This window comes from Artemia sp. Qi Xiang Cuo, chromosome 18 (genome assembly GCF_049724085.1).
Source record: "Artemia sp. Qi Xiang Cuo chromosome 18, ASM4972408v1, whole genome shotgun sequence".
In the NCBI taxonomy this organism is placed as follows: domain Eukaryota; kingdom Metazoa; phylum Arthropoda; class Branchiopoda; order Anostraca; family Artemiidae; genus Artemia; species Artemia sp. Qi Xiang Cuo.
In genome coordinates this window covers 14,664,134-14,686,248 of record NC_142811.1, presented here as the reverse complement: position 1 = coordinate 14,686,248, position 22,115 = coordinate 14,664,134, and the positions used below count along the sequence as shown (strand labels likewise).

At 36.7% G+C, this 22,115-nt stretch overlaps 1 protein-coding gene across 1 annotated transcript; it reads left to right on the top strand.

Annotated features, from left to right (window-relative positions):
* The first annotated feature begins 630 nt into the window (after window positions 1-630).
* On the top strand, window positions 631-13,772 carry LOC148941232 (very long chain fatty acid elongase 7-like). Its single transcript, XM_089104312.1, has 3 exons — window positions 631-928; window positions 5,697-5,884; window positions 13,126-13,772. Exons 1-3 carry the CDS (start codon window positions 820-822, stop codon window positions 13,711-13,713), a joined length of 885 nt encoding a protein of 294 aa, XP_088960438.1. The 5' UTR covers window positions 631-819; the 3' UTR covers window positions 13,714-13,772.
* The last annotated feature ends 8,343 nt before the right edge of the window (window positions 13,773-22,115 follow it).

Sequence of the window (22,115 nt, the reverse complement as noted above, 5' to 3'; positions counted from 1 at the left end):
AGTTATAGAAGAATCAACACATCCGAGTGTTTCAACATATAAGAAAGGAAACCAGCCCTCTTGCTCAACCCTTATCCTAATCAACACAGCATCCCCCCCCCACCTAAGAGGGAGCACCCCGTAACAGGGGCGAATCTACAACATTTTCATTGGGGGGGGGGGGGCAAGAGGGGTATACTTTCGGATACTCAAGGAACATGGGTTATATAATAATTTTTTCTCCATATTACTGGGGGGCAATTGCCCCCCTTGCCCCTTTCAAATGACTACCCTGCCCCGTAATTTGCAAACCAGATATAATGACTTACATTATATTTCACAAGCACCATATGTGATCAGGTCGTTCAACCTAGCTCAGAATCTATTACAACTATTGGCCATGAAAAAAAGTCACCCAAAATAGTAAAGTAGTTTGAAGCAATTTAGTTTATACCCTGCAACCAGCATAATGACGCATCACTCCCTTCCCAATAGGGGAGTACCCCACAATATGGAAACCATACATAATGGCTATCATTACATTTTACGAACATCTTGTGCGATTTGTTCAACCTCGCACAGATTCTTTTGACCATGAAAAAGGTCACCCAAAATAGTTTGAAGCGTTTTAGTCTGTAACCTACCGTCTACGCTGCAACCGGTAGTAGAGAAAATGTGGCGGCTGATTCGTTTGCTGATTTTGTGTAATCGAGAAAAGTTTCTGCTTTGAAGAGAAACGTGGTTCAAAAGACTCACGTGTTTAACTCCTTCCAGCTTCAGCGAGTGCCGAGGAAGCAGGCTCTGATTAAAGCAAAGGAAGTAAAATTAAGCACAGTCGAGATGGATAACTTGACTGATGAACATCTCGATTGGTTAAATGACACGTCAAATGGAACTGAACCTGGCTACTGCTATGAGAAGGATTGTTACATCAATGAAAAACCACTTGGTAAGACTATTTTCTGCTTTTATATAGTGTAGTTTGTGTAAAGAAGAGCTTTATCACTTCCAGTTTAATTTAAAAATTAGCATTATAATTTTGCCACTGTAAAACCAAAAATTCTGTAGACTTTTTTCTAGTGGCGTAGCTAAGGCAGGGGCGGATCCAGGATTTTTTTAGGGGGGGGGGCAAAATGAGTTGATCCGATAAACTTGTGTTAGGGGTAAATTTAATTAACACAAACTTGCCTTAATTAAGTAAATTACAATACTTTAGACGACGTTTAGGGGGAGGGCGCGGGGGGCGCGCCCCCTGGATCTGCCACTGAGCTAAGGGGTAACGGCTGTACCCGGGCGTAGCCACTGAAGGGGTGTCAAACTGAGGCTTTTTTTCTTGCCTAAATTATAATGTACTTTTGTTGTGGTATTGATGGGGGCAGACGCTGTGGCGTCATTTCAGGGGAGGCAATTGCCCTCAATAGTTTGGAGAAAAAATTATTATATATCACATGCCCCTTGACTCTCTGGATGGAGACCCCTCTTGCCCTCCCCCCCCCTAATAAAAATGCTAGAGCTACGCCCCTGGGGAGAGGGACAAAAACCAAAGTTGTCCCTGGGCGCTAAAAACCCTAGCTACGACCTCTGCCTTTTTCTGTTTTTAGAGGGTAGTCTGAATCTTTTAAGTCTCCCCCCTGGCTGCCAACATACTTTAGACTGCGTTATGGGGGGGGGACTCTCCCTCTGGATCCGCCACTGTCCCCCTTAATGATACCTGGCCACTCCCAGAATTTTAAGTAGTGCTGAAGTTTAATTAATTAAGAGTAGCCTTCATACAGGAGAGACATCAAGATAATCTGTTGGATTCTTCATTTTATGCATTTCATTTCATTTTTCTGGACATAATAAATCCTGCCGTCGCAATATCGCCCCTCTTCCAATCGGGCCAGATATACCCCTAGTCTATATACTCTACCCCGTTTAGTTCAGACCCCGTGCAAGTCAACCCCCGCTTAACGTAGTGCAACTCGACCCCATTTGACTCAGCCTTCATTCACTCGACCTCCGTTGGCTCAACTCGCATTAAACTCAACCCTAGTGCAATTCTACCCTTAAGTTAAGTTGAGTGGCCTAAGTAGGGTGTGAGTTAAACGAGAGTTGAGTTAAACGAGGTTGAATACACGGAGGTTGAATTAAATGCAGTGGCGGTTCTGGCCTCTCCTGGCCCGAGGAAAAATCTTGATTAGCATCCCCCCCCTATCTCTTAAAAATTAGCAGGCGAAATTTCAACAAAACTTGAATACAAAATATCGCAAGAAACATTAAAATTGATTAATTTTGGTCTATTTGATTTTATTTTCAAGGAATGGCGATGAAGATTAATCGAATTAATAGAAAAATTCGAAAATTACAAAATAGTTATAACCGTTAGATTATTTATACTGCGCCCGGGGCAAGTGTCCAATTACCATTATACTAAAAGTGGACACAAAAACATTGAATTTGATGCCTATACTGATACCAAAAACATTTTTTCTCCAAATAAAAAGAAAATTCTCTCCAACTTGTATTTTTAATCGGACTACATTTTGTCTTAATAAAGTTTGGGGTTTTAACAGACAAACCGGTTTGTAAATGTTCTATTAAAGAGTTCTTTTTTAATTAACGCATTGTGTATAAGACATTTAAATTTTTTCGCTTTACTTGGATGAATATCTTGTCTTCTTCATCAAGCGGACGCAATTGTACACATGTCCCAAGGACACCTCCCCTCTCGGTAGCTCCTTCTCGATTGTTTTTTTTTTTCTGCTTGATATAAGAAGTAGGTTCGTCGCTATTAGACTTTTTGATATACTTTTTCAAACACATATTATATTATCTTGAAAATACCCTTGTGGTATTTCAAAAATACCCTTGTGGTAGAGCAGAGGATTGATCTTTACTTGGCAACACGGGGCCGAGGGTTCGATCCCGGCTGGCGCAAGGTTGGGCGACAGGGTTGCCCCCTGTCCCTGTAAAAAAGGCCTGACAGCTGAAATGTCAAAAATTGTCGGCGCCGGGTGGGGCTGAACAGCCTGTACCTGGTCTTTAGTACCAGTAATTAAGTATCTAATTAATGGAATAAAAGTTAGTGTTTTTTTAGGCCTTCGGCTAGTGAGGTTCAGTGGCGGATCCAGGGGGGATGGGGTGTGCACCCCCCCCCCTAACATAGTCTAAAGTTGTGTACTTTACCTAATTAACTCAAGTTTACGTTAACTAAACTTGCTCCTAACTCAAGTTTATCGGATAAACCTATTTTGCGCCCCCCCCCCCCTCCCCCCTAAAAAATCCTGGATCCCCTAGAGAGGTTATTATATAAGCAACAAGTATCGGACAGTTCTGACAACCACAATTCAAAGTTTAGGTGTTGTAATTTAAAAAATGGTATGCGACAGATGAGCAACTGCACAGGATAGCAGAAACCCCCCCCCCCTGAAAAATAAGTTTTAAGGCAATAGATTTTTATTGATGGAGAGTGGTTTATACAAGGAAGGTATTTATTAAACTTCGAGACAAAACACATATAATTTTGATGTCAATGCTCAATATTCCAACTATTTCTGTTCCTAACTATTCCAACTATTTATTATTTTAACTATATCCAACTATATACCCAATATTCCAACTATTCTGCATTATAGAAAAGGAGATACAACGTATTTTTGAAAAACAGAAATTGTTGGTCATGTTAAGATCTAAATGAGATATGGAAACTTTGGTAATAAGATATTGCCCTCTGCCAAAGCCTTGTCCGAATTGCCCTCTGCCAAAGACGAAAATCTGATTTGAGTTTACTATGCATATTCCCTAATCCCGACACGGCGGGTCTAATTAAGCAGTTCAAGGTTTAATTTTAAAATATCTGTACAAAATAGACATATTTTCTGCTATACGACCTAGCATTTACGGGTCTAAAAATATATTTTGCTGGATATCCATAGCCAAACCCAAATACGGATATACTGGAGTTCCAAAACTTAGTATCTACTTCCAGCAGACGACGGAGTATCAAAGACAGGAAAAAAAATCCATTAGCAAAATTCTGAGCTCACTTATTCCTTCCATTCTCAAAATGAAAAAAAATCATTATTTTTTAATTTTCTCGAAAATTTGATAAATGCAGACACTAAGCTGTGGTAGAGATAGCTGGACCCAGGTCAGACTAAGCAACGGAATGTATTCAATTTACTAGGGTAGGAAATCTATACATATCCCTTTTCTTGCAGTACTGTAACTTATTGGATTTTAGTAGTGACCTATCAACAAACCCTATCACTAATTTGCTTCAGAATGCTGAAGGAATTGCTGCAGAAATGACGTCTGCGATTTTTGTTGTTTATGACAGCATTTTTTACTTAAGACACGTTGAAAGTAGCTCTTCCTCTGAGACACTGGCCAGGCAAAATTAGTAGTTTCTGTGAAGATTAGTACTTAACCCTACACCTCGATTGAACTGAAATAGGTTTAACGTAAATTGAGTTTATTGGGTCAGAGGGGGTATATAACACACGCGCCATAGTATATAGGGAAGATGCTTAAGAAACTAGTCAAACGGGTTTCTTTCAATAGACAATTGGATTGGAAACCATGGTTTGTCATTGCGTTTACAATATTTAAACTATTGTTTTTTGGGGTTTAGGGGGGGGGGGAGGTAACCTAGGTTGGGTTAGGTTATATATTTAATATATGCTATGCTTTACCCCGACACCCCTAATGTGAAAATATATAGCCGAAATTTGTTTCTAAACTATTATATATAGCCGAAATTTGTTTCTAAAACAAATTACAACTATTATATTTTCATCCTATTTTAGTATTTTGTTTTATTTCATTAGCATTAACCAAACTTTACTTTTCGCGTGTGTTATAGATAGTACATAAGTACCATATATATATATATATATATATATATATATATATATATATATATATATATATATATATATATATATATATATATATATATATATATATGTAGTAGCAACTAGGCCCCCGTGGAAGGGGGCCTAGTGGCCCTCCATTCTTTTTGGTCACTTAAAAAGGACGCTAGAACTTTAAATTTCCGTTCGAATGAGCCCTCCCAAGATATTCTAGGACCACTGGGTCGATACGATCACCCCTGGGGAAAACAAACAAACAAATAAGCACACATCCGTGATCTTTCTTCTAGTAAAAAATACAAAACTCAATATTTTTGCAGATAGGAGCTTGAAACTTCTATTGTAGAGTTGTCTGATACGCTGAATCTGATGGTGTGATTTTCATTAAGGTTCTATAGCTTATAGAGGGTGTTTCCCCCTTTTTTTCAAAAATCAGGCAAATTTTCTCTGGCGCGTAAATTTTGATAGGTAGGACTAAACTTGATGAAACTTGTATATTTGAGATCAGTATTACAATTTGATTCTTTTGATGTATCTAGTGGTTTCAAAATCTCGTCTTTTAGAGTTTCGGTTACTATTGAGCCGGGTTGCTCCTCACTTAAAGTTCGTTACCACAAACTGTTTGATATTTAATTAAAATATACCTGCATCGTAGTTTTTCTCTCTGAGACCTAGCTAATTATAACCGAATGCAGATAGACAAACCGGTTTTACTCACATCAAACAGATCAAAAACTTGAGCGTTTTCGGGATATTTAACAAGTACCTGTCTTGATTTAGGACTGCCGATACAGTCTACGGTACTTATCTGTTAGCCAGTACACACTGGAGAATTTTCTTGTGACCCATTTCGTTTTTCAGAAATCATTGTTCGCGAATGGCCACTGGTTTACTTTCCGCATAATTTCGCGATTGTTGTTACTTACATACTTACCTGTAAATTTATTGGACCAAGGATTATGCGCAAATACGAACCATTTGATCTGCGATATGTAATGCAGGCTTATAACCTGCTCCAGATTTTCATAAGCTGCTGGCTACTCAAAGAGGTGAGTGATCTTCAAATATATACTTCTTAATCCAGTATCGATATGCTATTGAGGGCATCTTTTTAGGTCATGAAAATGAGGTAGCCAAGGTATTTATATTGTTTGCTCTAGGTATACACGGCTTAGTGCCTCTGTTCGCCTCCTACGCAACCAAAGGACCTTTTAAATTGTAAATGCAAGAACATATGCTACGATTAATGTTGAGTTTTAAATTTCAAATTAAGGCTTTTAACTCGATCTAATCTTAAAGGCCGTATCTAGGAGGGGGAGGGTAGGGGTTCCCCCCCCCCAGAAATGTTTGTCTGACTCGTCAAAACGTAACAAAAATGGATATAAACATTTTTGATGCGTTTTTTAAAGTTTTTTTGTACCCCCCTTTAAAAGAATAATTTGCCCCCCCCCCAAAAAAAAAATCCTGGATACGACCCTGCTCATCCTATATCAAAACGGTTCTCTCCAGATTCCAATGCCTTTTGTTTTGACGCAAATATATTTAAATTTATTCATTTTTGTGACCCATTAACGTCAAAAAAGTGGAAACTTCCTCAAATTGCTCTTAGTAGTTGAAGCAGCGTTGGAAAGATTAGGTATAATATACACTGAAGGGGATTATGGCTTGTGAAATTCCATAAACTTAACCCAGTGATTTTGGTAAACGTTTATACTAACGGATTATTCAGATAGCTAAGAAACAAACTTACCTCTATACTCAGAATTGCATCCTGAATCCAAATTTAACCATCACTTGCATCAGAAAAGAACTTTTCCCCCACCCCTCCGAATTCTCTTTGGAGTGCATTGAAGACACACGATAACATGTAAAAGAAAAAGAAAGTGTTTTTCAGCGTAATATATCTTCATAGAATTATGTGAAGACTGTTGTGGCTTGTGACTGGTATTCTGTTATGCCTATTGTTCGACCATCCCATATGGCCTTTATTGTGCTTGATAATTAATTTGTTGTGCTATCTATCTATCTATCTTATGTAGAGCACTTTGTGAAAAGGTGTTACAGTATTATGCTAGTGCCGACAAACTAAAAAAAAAAAAAAGATATATTTTTGGTCAATGAACTGATGTACGTGTGTTTAAAGCCGTTAAAAAAAGTTTTTTGTCTCTTTTTGGGTGAACGAAAAATACATATGGCCCGTAAGGGTTAGAGGGTGTCTGGGTCATAGCCTAAGAACTTACTAATATATTTTGGGTCGATCGAAAATTCTTTTTGGTCGATTTTCAGAACGCCTGTACCCCAGCCAAAATTTGCTGTATTTTAGGACAGGCATATTCGCTTTCAACTCGTCTACTTTTGAACTGCAATCAAGAAACTCCACACTACCTGTCACAGCTCTACACGATTGAGTCTAACCCTGTATTTTACAAAGACGTACCTTGGGGGAGAGCATTGGGGCTTGGCTCCTCTCCCAAAAAATCCTAAATTTCTCCAAATTTTTGGGAACTTCTTATTCAAATTATCAAATAATATTTTTTATCGTTGGCCCCCCCCCCCCCCCGAAAAATTCCCACACCCTTATATAGGTATTTCAAGGAGAGTCCAAAGGTTATACACGTTCGTGCCTATTCATGCACATATGGGTTATATCCAGGTAGGACCAACAAAATCCTAAACTATCCCTAATTTCCTGGCACTTCTTATTAAAAATAACAAACAATTTTTTTATGTAGTTTTTATAAAAAAAAACTCCCATGTACGCGTCTGTGTTTACTGGTATGTCTTTGATAGAAGCCCCTACCCGCAAGACTGCAAACAAATTAACTAACAGCTACTACTAATAACTCTTTGCACTACCCATTTGATATTATTATTATTATTATTATTATTCATTTATTGTCCGTCAAAAAAAGGTACATAGACGGAGTAATCACTAAAGAAAACAAAAAGATAGAAAAAAAAGGACACAAACACACATTGAAAATTCAAATATATGACAAAAAAAAACTCTTCAATGAATAATTTTACGGTTTCTTGTCCAAGGGGGCAAGTGTAAACGATATATTTAGCAAATCTGAAGAAGATTGATCGTAGCTGCTTTTATCTGTAACTCTAAAGAATCTCCAGAAAGGAGCAATGTAAAGCAGATGTGGAAGGGCTGTGGCGTTGGAAATGGATGCTAGAAGGTAAAGGTTGAAACGTAGCTTGCTTTTTACGATTACAGCGTAAGAAATGCTAATTTTACGCTCAACGTGAAAAATCAGCAAACGACGTGTGTGGCCTATAAATGTGCGAATTGGAAGGCCCAGGTATGTAATATGGTCTGCTGGTTTAACAAGAGAACCGTCCAAATTTAGAAGAGAAGTAGAGGGATTTCGCCAATTGAAAAGGATAACTTCGGATTTCTCAGGATTAAAAGACAGCCCGAATTTTGAATATTCATCTTTGAGGATTTTGAAATTCTGCTCAATGCGCTGGATCTTACGGCTGAGATTCAAGATGTCATCAGCATAACAAATAAGAGACATATCGATTCTCCCAAGAATACGTAAAGGAAGATACTTTTCCTGAGCATGAAAGAGAGTAGAATTAAACAGGTTTGGGGAGGTGATTGCTCCCTGTATAGTTTTTTTCGTAACGAGGATGGGGTACTGAGGAATCACAAGCATATTCGAGGCATTCGAAGAGTTTGGCCTCACACGAGAATGAATGCAATTATAATGGTATTGGGGAAGAGCCGATCGCAGGGGAAAACGGGGTGGAAGTTTTAAGCACCCTCAAAGATTCATTTATAAATCCCTGAGAACATCGAAAACGGATGGGTTTACGCTTCGCTTTTCCATATGAAGAAGCATGGATGAATCAATAAAGGATTAGCACACGGCACAACTTTCTCAGTTTCTTGGCTACACTTACCTCAAGGATCATCAGTCCTCGAGGCAGAAAGCCCTACACAGAGAGGTTTGAACTGCGTGTTCCACTTCACGCATTGTACTATCGTGAATTGGCTAATGATATATATATATATATATATATATATATATATATATATATATATATATATATATATATATATATATATATATATATATATATATATATATATATATGTGTGTGTACTTGTGTATTATTCAGTACATACTCGAGAAGTGAAGTTAGATTAATCGTAATGAAATATACCAAAATATGATATAAACTTAATGCCTTAGAAACAAATTTGGGCTATATATTTACACATTAAGGGGTGGGGATAAACTATTGCGGTTCTGCATGCAAAATGTGTTGGCTACAATTATTCTGCATATTATGAAGTATGAATTGTTTTCTAACTTCACGCTGACCAAATTCTTTACCCCCTTCCCCTAATGTACAAATATATAGTCCAATCTGGATATAGGATATAGTCCAGTCTATATATATATATATATATATATATATATATATATATATATAATGTATACATTAGTATATATGGTGCTTTCCCTTATATGGGCCTTTCTAAAAAGTCAAGTTTGGTTAATGCTAATGAAATAAAATAGGATGAATATTTAATAGTTTATAAACAAATTTGGGCTATATATTTGCACATTAAGGGGTGGGGTGGGGGTAAAGCATTGCATATATTAAATACTTAACCTAACCTATGTACCTCCTAACCGTATACATATATATATATATATATATATATATATATATATATATATATATATATATATATATATATATATATATAGATAGATAGATAGATAGATAGATAGATAGATAGATAGATAGATAGATAGATATACGTATATATAAGATAAACAAAGAAAACAAGAGACAGTATTTTCAAACTCAAAACTAACCTTCCAATCTTCGATTTGTCTTATTATCTGTGAGAGTGAGAGTTGAAGTAAAAACATGAAATTGGACTCTCCTAATAAACATATCTTCTCTGATGATTTATCATTTTTCACCGACGCTTTTAACGGACCCAAAAACAAGATCATGAAATTAATTCCTGATTTTGGCAGCCTTCTAGTACATAACCCTTGACCGTCACATCTATAGCTATAGCATCTGAATTTAGCCTTCATTGGCAATTAGTGAATCTCGGCATCGTTTTACTTTTTTACGAAGCTGAAGAACTTTAAAGTATCTCAATGAAAATTGTCGAAAAGATGGGGTTTCCAGTGCATACAAATTTCTCGAGAACTTTCTCCTTCACAAAACGAAAAAGCTGTTTGTTCATTTGATCGTCACGATTCTGACCGTATGTTTAATGCCGAAAAAAATACGGCGGTGGGTTTCCCATATTTTATATGGCTATGAAATCTCGGTCTATTTAATTAGCCTTTGTTTGGAAAAAGAAATTTTGAGGGGCACTCAGTCTCCACCCCCTGTTGTAGATCTTGGAGTTGTTCCACAATGCATGATATAATTTGCAGCACATGCTGACAAAATCACAAGGTATATACGAATTTTTTTGAATAAATGCAAAAAATGATGTCCAAATCGTGAAATGAATTCAGGATTGCCCGAGTGGTCGCTTTTTCTCAGAGATCATGTGCACCAGGTCGCACATGCCAAGGGTGGCGGAACTATACCAAGTGTTCTGAGGAGTGTAGTGGTTCTGAGCCAAGAACGGCGGAACTGTGCGACATACGTAGCGCTCCGAGATGAAGGCCAGGTGGCGGGACGTCACCGGCCCCAATTGCTTGGAGAAGTAAGAAACGCCAAGTTCATCTTAGTATTTTCGTACTTCTTTTGGGAGGGGGTATGGATTTCATCAGATTGGGTTTATCTTTTGCTGATGAGGCATCTGTTTCTGATTTTACATCTTGTTATATGCTTATATAATGGACAGGCGCGTACAAAAGAAATATTTTTATTGGAGCAAGCCAAGATTTTCGCAGGAACCTTCTTACTCGCTAAAATTATGGAACAGTTAGATAGTAAGAAAAAAAAAATATAAATTATAAATTGTAAAAAAATGAAAAAACTTAAAACATACAAAAAAAAAACTAAATTGAATCGTTAAAATTATGAATCCATGCATTGTCAAATATGAAAAACATATAAAAAGAATTGTGAAAATTTGGCGGTCAGATTAGCTGTCAACCGGGAATTACGCCAATTTTTAGGACGAAACAATATAGAATAAATAGCTACAAATAGGGAGAATTCGATATCTATGGTAAAACAATGGGTAAAAAACATAAGGTATAAACTATATGGTAAAAAACAATTGCGTAAATATTTTGTCGCGTCAATCAAAGTTTGTTGACAACTGCTTTTTAGATTCAAAGATTTACATTTTATAGTGAAATTATACGTCCCTCCTTCCTGCAAACCTTGTTTAGAAGTGTTAGGACAAAGAAATACTACAAATAAGTTTTTAGGGTGTAATTGACAAGTAATTATTAGATGTTTTATGCTGCATGCTTTTCAAACAAACAACATCCACCATGGGCGTAATTTTCTATGTGGGAGGGGGGCAACTACCCCTCCTAGAGCCCAGTTTGCCATCCAGCTGAAATTTAGTTTCTTCAGAAATCTTGTCAAAACTAAGATAAGCCTGCACAATTCAAGCATCCACAGAAACGGGTCAATATTCTTTTGCATATCTTTGTCTTTATGGTACGATATGGCTCATTTTTCAGTTTTCATTGTCATCTTTACTTTGTTTGGGAAAGTTGGCTCCAATTTTGCCCCTCCCCCCCGGATTTTGACGAAATTACACCACTGATAGCCACTCAAGGGCGTCAATTGATGGGGGGAAGCAATTATCCCTAATTCCCCCCTCCCCAAATTTCAAAATTGAAAATACCTTTTTTGAGTATTTTCACTGAAAAAAATCGAAACAACAACAAAATTGTCCCCACTATTTTGAAAAATATATTTTTCCCACCCTCACCACACATTTTCGTGAATTGACGTCCCTGCTCCATGAATTTTTAAGCAGAATCTTGGAAAAAAACAATCGCAAAGCAGGATTTAGCATGCGATTTCAGTAGAGCAATACTACATCGACTATTCGACCAACAAAGGCAGCCAACCGAGGCTTTTCTGCTTTATAACGTTTCTGCTATCTGAGCAGACAGGACTGTCATTTCATGACAATTTAGAGGGAGGCGTAAAGCGTATAATGCGGCCTACAATCGTTTCTACAACTACTACTAACACTACTAACAACTCACCGCAGCACTAAGCCGCTTGAGTCCAACACACCTACGCACGCTCGTCCTCCATCAATATACAGAATGTCGCGCACTAAAGAATGATCAGCTGTAGTGGAAGGATAGAGAATCTCAATACCCATCTATTTTGCCCATTGACATACTCACATACCACGGTGGTGGTTCTGGTCTCTCTTGCGCTCGGGGCTAAATCTTGATTAGCACTCCTCCCTGCTCCCAAATAATTTTCAAGCCAAATTTAAACAAAGTTTTCATCTAATAACAAAATTATTTTCAATTTATTAATAAATAAGTTATTTTTGATTTTTTATTTAAGTTATTTAATTATTATAAATTATTTTAATCATTATTATTTAATGATTCTTTTAACTGTTTTCTTAATTAATTAATAACTTGTTAATTATTTTCATTTATTAACTGCGCCCTATACTTTATTTTAATAAAAATAAAATTCCAAATATATTTCCTGATAAGGCCTATTAAAGATATGTACTCATAAAAATTGCAAATATAATTACGATGCAATATTAAAAAAAAAAATTATTGTGTAATATTTTCTTATAGCCTAAACCCTATTAGTAATATGTACTCATAGAAATCGCAAATAAGTTATCTCGATTTCTCCTGAGGTTCTGTATCACCCTTCAACGGCCGATCCTGGTGGAATGTATCCTGCATGACTGCACCAAGCTTTACAAGAAGTTTTTTTTTTTATCAATGACTCATGACAATATTTTCAGTCCGGGACATTAGAAAGACCTATAAAATCAAAACACGTTAAGTAAAAACAGACAGTTTCTAAAGCGTACCGGCTAGATGGGTCTTTCTAGGGGAAATGTCAGGTTTACCCCCCCCCCCCGTCCTTCGAAATGTGAAAAGTGTATAAAACTAATCACTTTTCAGTTACAAAATTTCTTTAAAAGTTCTTTTCCATAGTCGCACCCCCCCAACAATCAAAATGTCTGGTAGGGCCTTCATCTGCTATTATTAAATTTTGCAATAAGTGTTTTGGTTTAAGATGTGCTGAAGAATTTCAGAATGTGATGCTTCTACCTTTTTTTTTATTATTGTTTGCTACTTATAGTTTCTGATTCCATACCTTTCTTTTTCAGTTCTGGGTCAACGGCTGGGGAGGAAGTTATAATATGATGTGCCAACCAATTGATCGATCTCCCCTTGGATATGCAATGGCAAAAACGGTGTGGTGGTGCTTTATTTCGAAGTACATCGAGTTTTTGGACACCGTATTTTTCGTTTTAAGAAAACGAGAACGACAAATCAGTGTTCTTCATTTAGTACATCACTCCTTAATGCCAATCACCATTGGCTTTGGTCTTCCGTTCACTCCAAACGGACATGGCACGTTCTACGGACTTGTCAATTCATTCATTCATGTTGTTATGTACAGTTATTATTTCCTAGCTTCACTAGGTCCAAAGGTGCAGAAGTATTTATGGTGGAAAGTCCACTTAACGAAAATGCAGCTTCTGCAATTTTTGATTGTGTTTTCTCATCAAGTACAAGTATTTATTTATGATTGTGATTTCTCAAGGACAATAGCAGGAATGGAGTGTCTGTTTGCAATTTTGCTGACGATTTTGTTCGGCAATTTTTATGTGCAAAGTTACCTGAAGAAGAGTAAAGGGCTTCGACCCCCAGCAGTTTGCATTGCAACACAATGTAATGTAAAGCAAGAATAGATGTTTTGTTAAGTTATTTAATATTATATGTTGTCTCGCGTCATACAGTCTTTTCTTTACAGGAGAAATTCTGAAATAAACCTCAACCATGTGAATGGGGAATGTCAAAATTCTAACACATCTAATAATTTAAATGAAGCTAGATGACTTGAACTGCAGTCCGATGAAGTGTTTCTGCTGTCTGAACCGAGGGGGCGCTCACTAAACCAACAAATGGTGTACCTCTCAGAGCGCCACGTGTGCCGCACAGCTCCACTACACTTGACACAGTTTCCGACACGCCTAGGGCAGTTTCTGCCACGGTTAGCACACGTCTGCCACGCTTGGTACGCGCGCCTGGTGAACGCGATTTCGGAAAGTGACGACCACTCGGTCTGAACAAAAGTAAAAAACAATAAGCAGATGTTGCGCGTCATTCCCCAAACGAAACAGAACTTTCTATGACATGGCCTTTAAACAAGCTGTCTATCTGACTGTTACCTTTTCTCGTAAATCAATATTTGCTAAAAAGAAATTCATAGCCTATATACCTGAATTAAAAGCAGAAGATGAAAACCACACACCAGAAAGTCATACGCACGCAACGACTTTTTCATTGATAATCTGGAATTTTGGTTTGAATTGTAAAAATTTTGTTTCCACCATGGTCGTGTTTATCAATAGGCCACTGGTACAGAGACCACGGATATCTGGGGCACCTGAAACGAATTTCCTATATTACACAGTTAATGCTTCGGACAATTTCAATAAGTTATCAACGTCAGGGCGCTAGTGTTGCCTTGGTAAAGAATGATTTATCTCCTGCGCATTATTTTTGTCATGACCGCTCCGTGTAGAAGCGGTGGTCTTATAAGCTTTCTAAGGGATCACTAGAATAGAATTTGGTTCTAGTGGGCTTTGTGGGAGACAAAAGTCATTGGAGAGCAACCAGTCTCCCTCTTTTCCTTTTTTTGCTCCTGAGCACCCAATAACCTCCCATGATTTTGGACGCGAAGTTTAATATACTCATTTCATTCAAAATGATTAAAGGGTTAGACAAATGTGCCTCCTGTAGGAACATGATCCAAGCAATCCCAAGGACATGGGTCCGAAACTATACCATCGGCCCATTCTTCCCAAGTACATTTTAGCAGGAAAAATGGGCAACTAGCACCATTTTGAAACCAGAATATTGCACTTTAGTTTGAATTTTAATTATTAAATGATTTAAAAGTTTAAATTATTTACGGTTGGACTCATAAATTGGGCCCTTGACCCTCTCCCCTAAACAACAAATGCCCCATATATACCCCAATGGGGTATATATACAGAGCAAAAATTGCTCTGTATATACCTCAATGGCACCAGTTCTAAATTGTGAGACATCCATTTTGTCTTCAAGAATATTCCAGATATCTAGTAAATGCAGCTCCAATGACGTCATGGCACTCGCAGCCCCAGGAAAAGGGCTCTAAATTCCGCCAACTGCCCATTTTTCATAAAGACGTGGTTAGTCGAAGATTAACCTTCTTTGAAACAGAATCAGGCAAGGGTTTACGATATGAGAGTGTCGACATCCTACCAGGACCTCCCAATTTAGGTGGCGAGCAAAAGGAATTATGTCTAAAAAGCTATTTTTCTGTTATCCAAGTGACTAAGTGGTTGGCTTAGCTACTGAGCTTAGTTTTAGGCAGAAATTTGGACAGAAAAGCTCACATATGTGAAAAACTTTTTGATGACTGAACTAGGTATTATAATTATGGATGTTTTGACCACATGCATCAGTGATCGTCATCAGCAGATACAGTAAAGTATTACAATTAAAACAAACTATGTTTATACAGAATGCAATAATCACTTCCAGAAGTAATTATTTTATTCTTTATAAATATAGTTTGCTTTTTTTGTAATGCTTTAGTGTTTCTGCTGATGACTGTCACTGATGTATGCAGTCAAAATATCCTGAACTTTTTGTATCTGTTTTTCCCTGTCTAATAAAAGGACTTATCCCTATTTGAACTTTTATTTGTTTGTTCGCTGATCAGATTGAAACTGGCAAGGCAAGAAACCAACATCCTAGACAAGAAGGAGTTACCGGGCTCGGAATATTTTTGATCACCACAGGTCAACAGAAGTTACCGACCATGTTTTTTTTTCAATTATCTCAAATCAGAAGGAGTTACCTGACAAGGGATGCTCGTGATGTAAAACCCACCCTGGGCTTTCCCACCCAGACAAATGCGTTCCGGGACTAAAATTGCTTCCAAAAATTGAATTTTCGTTTGAATTCAAAATATTTGAATTTTTCACAGCATAAATATATTCCTCAAGGATAGTCTGACCAATCTAATCCTCCTCAGAAAATTCTGCAAACTCTTATGCAGAAGTCAGCAACTTTAGCTAGGTCAATTATATCTCAGGCCAAACCGTTGATGGTAATGAATGGTCAGCCAAGAGTGACTTGTGTCAATAGTAACCAAAGCTCTAAACAACAAAAGTTAATATAGAATTTAAAATTTTGAATAAGTTGTTTTTATGCTGTACATGAGTAAAATGTACAACACAATATGTGTAATTCTTTGAGAAGGTACTCATTGTGAGTTATTAGCATAAATAAATTCACGTAATTTCCGAAAGGAACAAAAGGGGTGGGATGAGAATGAAGATTATGCCATTACAAGGTTGTTCTAGAAATGCTTCCGGGAGTCAACAACTACCCTTGCTACATAGGTAAGAAGATAACATGTTTATTTTGAGGGCGGGGAGCCAGTAGAGTTTTCAAGGTAATGCTAAGGCCAACACCTTGAGTATTTTCTGACTTCAAACAGCCACTCTTCTCACCAGTTTTTACGAAACATCGCTTTTGAATTACCCAAATTTCAAACCAAATTTGAAGTTGTAGTAACTACTGAGGAAGACAGTGGATATACCAGTGCAAATTGACCCACACCTATACTAGAGGAAGGGCCGAGCGCAGGCCCCCTAATTTTGTACCAAAGTGCCCTCTTATGCAATCAGATGCTGCAAATGTTTTGTTTAATCAGCAATGCCCCTGTGAAAAGGTTTGATCTGTGCATAAACGTTCAATATCGCGTGTACAGTAAACCTTCACGAAATGATAATCTGTCATGGCACCAAGTAGCAAAAATATAGGGGAAGTGGATTTGATCCCCCCTTCACCGACGAAACACCAAGATTTTACAATGTATACGCATTGTTTGCAAAATCACCCCCCCCCCTCCACCTGAAAGAGTTTTCTGCGCAACTGCCAAGCGAAAGGCATGGATCATGCAGGGGAATACAGAGTAAATATATGGCATATACACGATATTTGTTTTTTAGGGGGGGGGGGACATTTTTAAAATCAACCAGTATAGATCTCATCAAAGGAATCGGGGTCCCAAAAATCCTTTCGAAGAGAATAAGGCTCGGGTATCCCAGGAATTGTTAAATACTCAGTAGTTCTTCCAAACTAAAGGATTGTCGACCCATGAAGCAATGTATCTTATTACAAAACACAAAAAAGGAAAGTTATAGTTAAAAAATGGAGAAACCATTTGATGGTTGATTATTGTTGAAATTGAAGGTCAACGAAGTGGTAAAACTGGTCTCATATTTCAAGCTTCACCTGTCAAGCAGTGATCAAGAAAATCAAGATGCTTAAAAAACAGGAAATCCTTAATATATAAATATACCACGAAAAATTCTAAAATTTAGATTAGAATACTCGTCCTTTGAATCGGAATAAATTAGTTATATAGCTGCTATATCCCGTTCTTTTGCATAAGTGCATTTTTTTGCTGTTACTAGGAAACAATTTATTCTCTTAATCGGAAAAAAGAAAATATATTCTACCATTCAGTGACGTCAATTAGAGTGGCACTACCCCCTCTCTTAGATTTGAAAAAAATAACCTTTGTCAGTATTTTATTGAAAAAATTCACGGTACTTTTGCCTTATGGCCACCACACTCAAGATCTTGTATCGTGAACATGAGACAATAACCGGTTTTCATGGTCTTTATACCAGACAATATTAGCTTCGGCTCGGTGGGAAACTACATTGTAGCTATATTTTAATTAGATATTTAGTTGGTATTTTGGTTAGATTAGTTTAGGTTACGTATTTAATATAATGCGGTCTGGGGGGCTCCCTTCCATAATTCTGTGTTGTAGTTTTCATAATTTTGTTGGTAAAATATTTTATTTTCATCATATTTCGTTTTACTTTATTAGCATTAACCAAACTTCACTTCTCGACAGAACTTGAGTGTGGTGGCTATAAGATGAGTACCAAATTCATTTTTGCCCACCCCGTAATTTTGTAAATTTCTACCGTTCTATTTTTTTTTCTCATAGAATATTCTAGGCTACGTAATGGCGCAACTGGGTAACAACCCAGGGAAGGACTGCAATAGTCTTTTCCAAGGAAATATGAGAAAAATTTTACAGGACGAAGGAAGGGGCGTCAATTCACAAAAACGTAGCGAGAAGCACTGTATATTTCCCAAAAACGTAGGAGAAGGCATTTTTTTTTTTTTAATGAAAATACAAGAAATTAAGTATTATTTAATGAAACTTCATTATTCAACGAGAATACATAAGAGACTATTTTGTAAAACCCAGGCGGCAATTACCCCCGCCCACCCCCAGTTGACGTTCTCGTGGAGGAATAGAAATCTCCTCTATGTAAGGAGGAATCCTTACGTGCCAAGCATTAGCATCCGTTATTCATTCAGCGGTATATACTGCAATATCAAACAGTTCGTGTTCACAAACTGTAAGTAAGGAGTGACTCAGCTCAATGGTAACCGAAACTTTAAAAAACGGTATTTTGGTACTAATAGATACATCAAAAGAATTAGATTTTAATTCTGATTTCTAATATATAAATGTCATCAAGTTTAACATTACCAATCAAAAGTTATGCGCCTGAGAAAATTTGGCTGATTTTCGAAAAAAGGGGGAAAGACCCCCTAAAAATTCTAGAACCTTAATGAAATTCACACCATCATATTCAGCTTATCAGATAACCCTACTGCAGAGGTTTCAAGCTCCTATCTACAAAAATGTGGAATTTTGCATTTTTTGCCAGAAGAAAGATCACGGGTGCGTGTTTATTTGTTTGTTTTTTTTTCCCCAGGGGTAATCGTATTGACCCAGTGGTCCTAGAATATCGTAAGAGGGCTCATTGGAACGGAAATTAAAAGTTCTAGTGCCCTTTTAAAGTGACCAAAAAAAGGAGGACGACTAGACCCCCTCCCACGCTCATTTTTTTCTCAAAGTCACCCAATTAAAATTTTGAGACAGCCATTTTGTCCAGCATAGTCGAAAATCTAATAAATATGTCTTTTACGATGACTTAATCCCCCACAGTTCCCAGGGGAAGGGCTGCAAGTTATGAACTTTGCCCATCGCTTACATATTGTCTTGGTTATTGGGAAGTATACAGACATTTTCAGGAAGAATTTTTTTTCTGGTGGGGGGGGGGGGGCGGGAGGCGGGGGCTACTTGGGAGAATCTTGCCGTGGAGGATGTGTCTTTGGGGTAAGGGATCTTTATATGAAGGGGGCGCCAAATTTTCAAGTATTATTTAAAAAACGATCAGAAATTAAATTAAAAAAAACAGTTTTTTCAACCGAAAGCAAGAAGCAACATTAGAACTTAAAATGAACATAAATTATTAAGTATATAAGGGGGTTCTCCCCCAAGTCATTACCTTACTCTTTACGCAACAGTTTTTTTAGTGCTATCAAAAGAGCTATCTATTCTAATTAAACGGCCTTTGTTATTCAGGGGTTTGTGAATTAAATTTTTTTTTTACTTTTAGCTTAATGAGCGTCGTATTGACTAAGGGGAAAACCCCATCATATACGTAATAAAAAAAAACAATAAAAAAAACAAGCGATACGGCTCAATAGTAATCGAAACTTTTAAAAACGGAAAAATGTCAATAAATGTATCAAAAGAATGGGCTTATAATGCTGATTCTAAATATATGAATTTTATTAAGTTTAGTATTACTCATCAAAGGCTACGAGCCTGAGAAAATTTACCTGATTTTTTAAAGAGGGGGAAACATCCCCTAAAAGTGAAATAATTTTAATGAAAATCACACCGTCAGATTCAGCGTATCAGAAAACCCTATAACATAGGTTTCAAGCTCATATCTGCAAAAATCTGCAACTGTGTATTTTTTGCCAGAAGAAAAATATACGAATATAGAAGTTCGTTACGTAAGTTAATTTGTAAATTATGTCAGAACCAAATTTAGAGACAGCCATTTAGCAAAAGCAAAGTAAATTTTTTTATGCAAATTTTGCTTGTTTATTCAATGACGGCGAGCAAAAATAAAAGATGCATTAACTAAAAAACGATCAGAAATTAAATAAAAAAACAAGTTTTTTTAACTGAAAGTAAGGAGCGACATTAAAACTTAAAACGAACAGAAATTATTCTGTATATGAAAGGGGCTTTGCCCTCCTCAACGCCTCGCTCTTTACGCTAAAGTTTTTATTGTTTAAAAAAAAGAGTTGTGAGAAAGTCAAACTTTTGCGTGAAGAGCGAGGCGTTGAGGAGGGCACAGCCCCTTTCATATACAGAATAATTTCTGTTCGTTTTAAGTTTTAATGTCGCTCCTTACTTTCAGTTTAAAAAACTTGTTTTTTTTTATTTAATAAATTAATAAGATCAAAGATAAATCTGGAAATGAAACATAGAACTCGACAAAAAAAAAAGTAATAACGATAAATTCAAACAAAATTATCTTACAATTTAAGCTCCATCCAATAATTCAGATGCAAGACCAGATAAGCACTATTTACAAAATAAAGTTAAGAAGGAGCATTTAAAAACGATGTTCAAATTTAAAAGCAAAGTTTAAAAGCAAAAGTCGAAGTTTAAGCAAAATTTAAGCAGAAAAGCAAAATTTAAAAGCAAAAGTCGAAGTTTAAGGAAAATTTAAGCAGAAAAGCAAAGTTAATAATTTTAAGCAAAATTTAAGCAGAAAAGCAAAGTTTAAAAGCAAAAGTCAAAGTTTAAGGAAAATTTAAGCAGAAAAGCAAAATTTTAAAGCAAAAGTCGAAGTTTAAGCAAAATTTAAGCAGAAAAGCAAAATGTAAAAGCAAAAGTCGAAGTTTAAGGAAAATTTAAGCAGAAAAGCAAAGTTTAAAAGCAAAAGTCGAAGTTTAAGGAAAATTTAAGCAGAAAAGCAAAATTTTAAAGCAAAAGTCGAAGTTTAAGCAAAATTTAAGCAGAAAAGCAAAATGTAAAAACAAAAGTCGAAGTTTAAGCAAAATTTAAGCAGAAAAGCAAAGTTTAAAAGCAAAAGTCGAAGTTTAAGCAAAATTTAAGCAGAAAAGCAAAATTTAAAAGCAAAAGTCAAAGTTTAAGCAAAATTTAAGCAGAAAAGCAAAATTTAAAAGCAAAAGTCGAAGTTTAAGCAAAATTTAAGCAGAAAAGCAAAATTTAAAAGCAAAAGTCGAAGTTTAAGCAAAATTTAAGCAGATAAGCAAAATTTAAAAGCAAAAGTCGAAGTTTAAGGAAAATTTAAGCAAAAAAGCAAAGTTAATAATTTTAAGCAACATTTAAGCAGAAAAGCAAAGTTTAAAAGCAAAAGTCGAAGTTTAAAAGCAAATTAAGCGCAAAAAACCTAGAACATCGGGTCTTTGAACGAGAATAGATTAGATTTCGCAGCCTTCAATTTAGGGCCGTGCCCAGGGGGCGAGGTGGGGCACTGGGTTAAAAGCCGTATCTAGGGGGTTTGACCCCCCTTGAAACGTTTGTCCGACTCGTAAGAACGTAACAAAAATGAATATAAACAAATTTTTGATGCGTTTTTCAATTTTTTTGTACCACGCCCCTAAAAATCCCCTGAATTTAAAGGCCCCTCCCCGGACAAAAAAATCCTAGATTAGGCCCTGACCGGGTTACATCCCCCCCCACGTCGAAAAAATTCTCTAACTAGAAAATTGGTTGCAAAAATACGAGTTAAAGACTATTTATCTATAAAATTAGTAACCCCCTCAGCAAAAAGTCTTCTAGTGCCCCCTCTCCCCCGAAGAAAATCTTGGATACGACCAAAGGCGGATCTAGAGCAAATCTTGGATCGGAGGAATGTGATAAGGGGGCCAATGGTTGATCAAATTGACAAGTCTATTTAAAAAAGAGTAAAAAATACTGAATGAGGGCACCAAAAAAATTGGAGGGGGCCCGGGCCCCCTGGATACGTCCCTGAATAAGACCCTGGTTAGTTCCCATTCTTCTACTATATCTGTTATCAGGACGATCGAGAGTAAAGACCAGTACACATTTATTCGTGCCATCGACCTTCGTTCCCTTAAGTGCTTCTATCTTCTTGCAACACGTACCGACACGAAAGAACATTAAAGGATGGTATCAGTGGTTCTACCGACTGGAAGCAAA

What these genes read in the sequence shown, in the direction of transcription:
- LOC148941232 (XM_089104312.1), top strand. Translation starts at nt 820, where the DNA reads ATGGATAACTTGACTGATGAACATCTCGATTGGTTAAATGACACGTCA. An exon ending in CATCAATGAAAAACCACTTG is followed by an intron (nt 929 to 5,696) that starts GTAAGACTATTT and finishes TTCGTTTTTCAG; the next exon opens with AAATCATTGTTCGCGAATGG. An exon ending in GCTGCTGGCTACTCAAAGAG is followed by an intron (nt 5,885 to 13,125) that starts GTGAGTGATCTT and finishes TTTCTTTTTCAG; the next exon opens with TTCTGGGTCAACGGCTGGGG.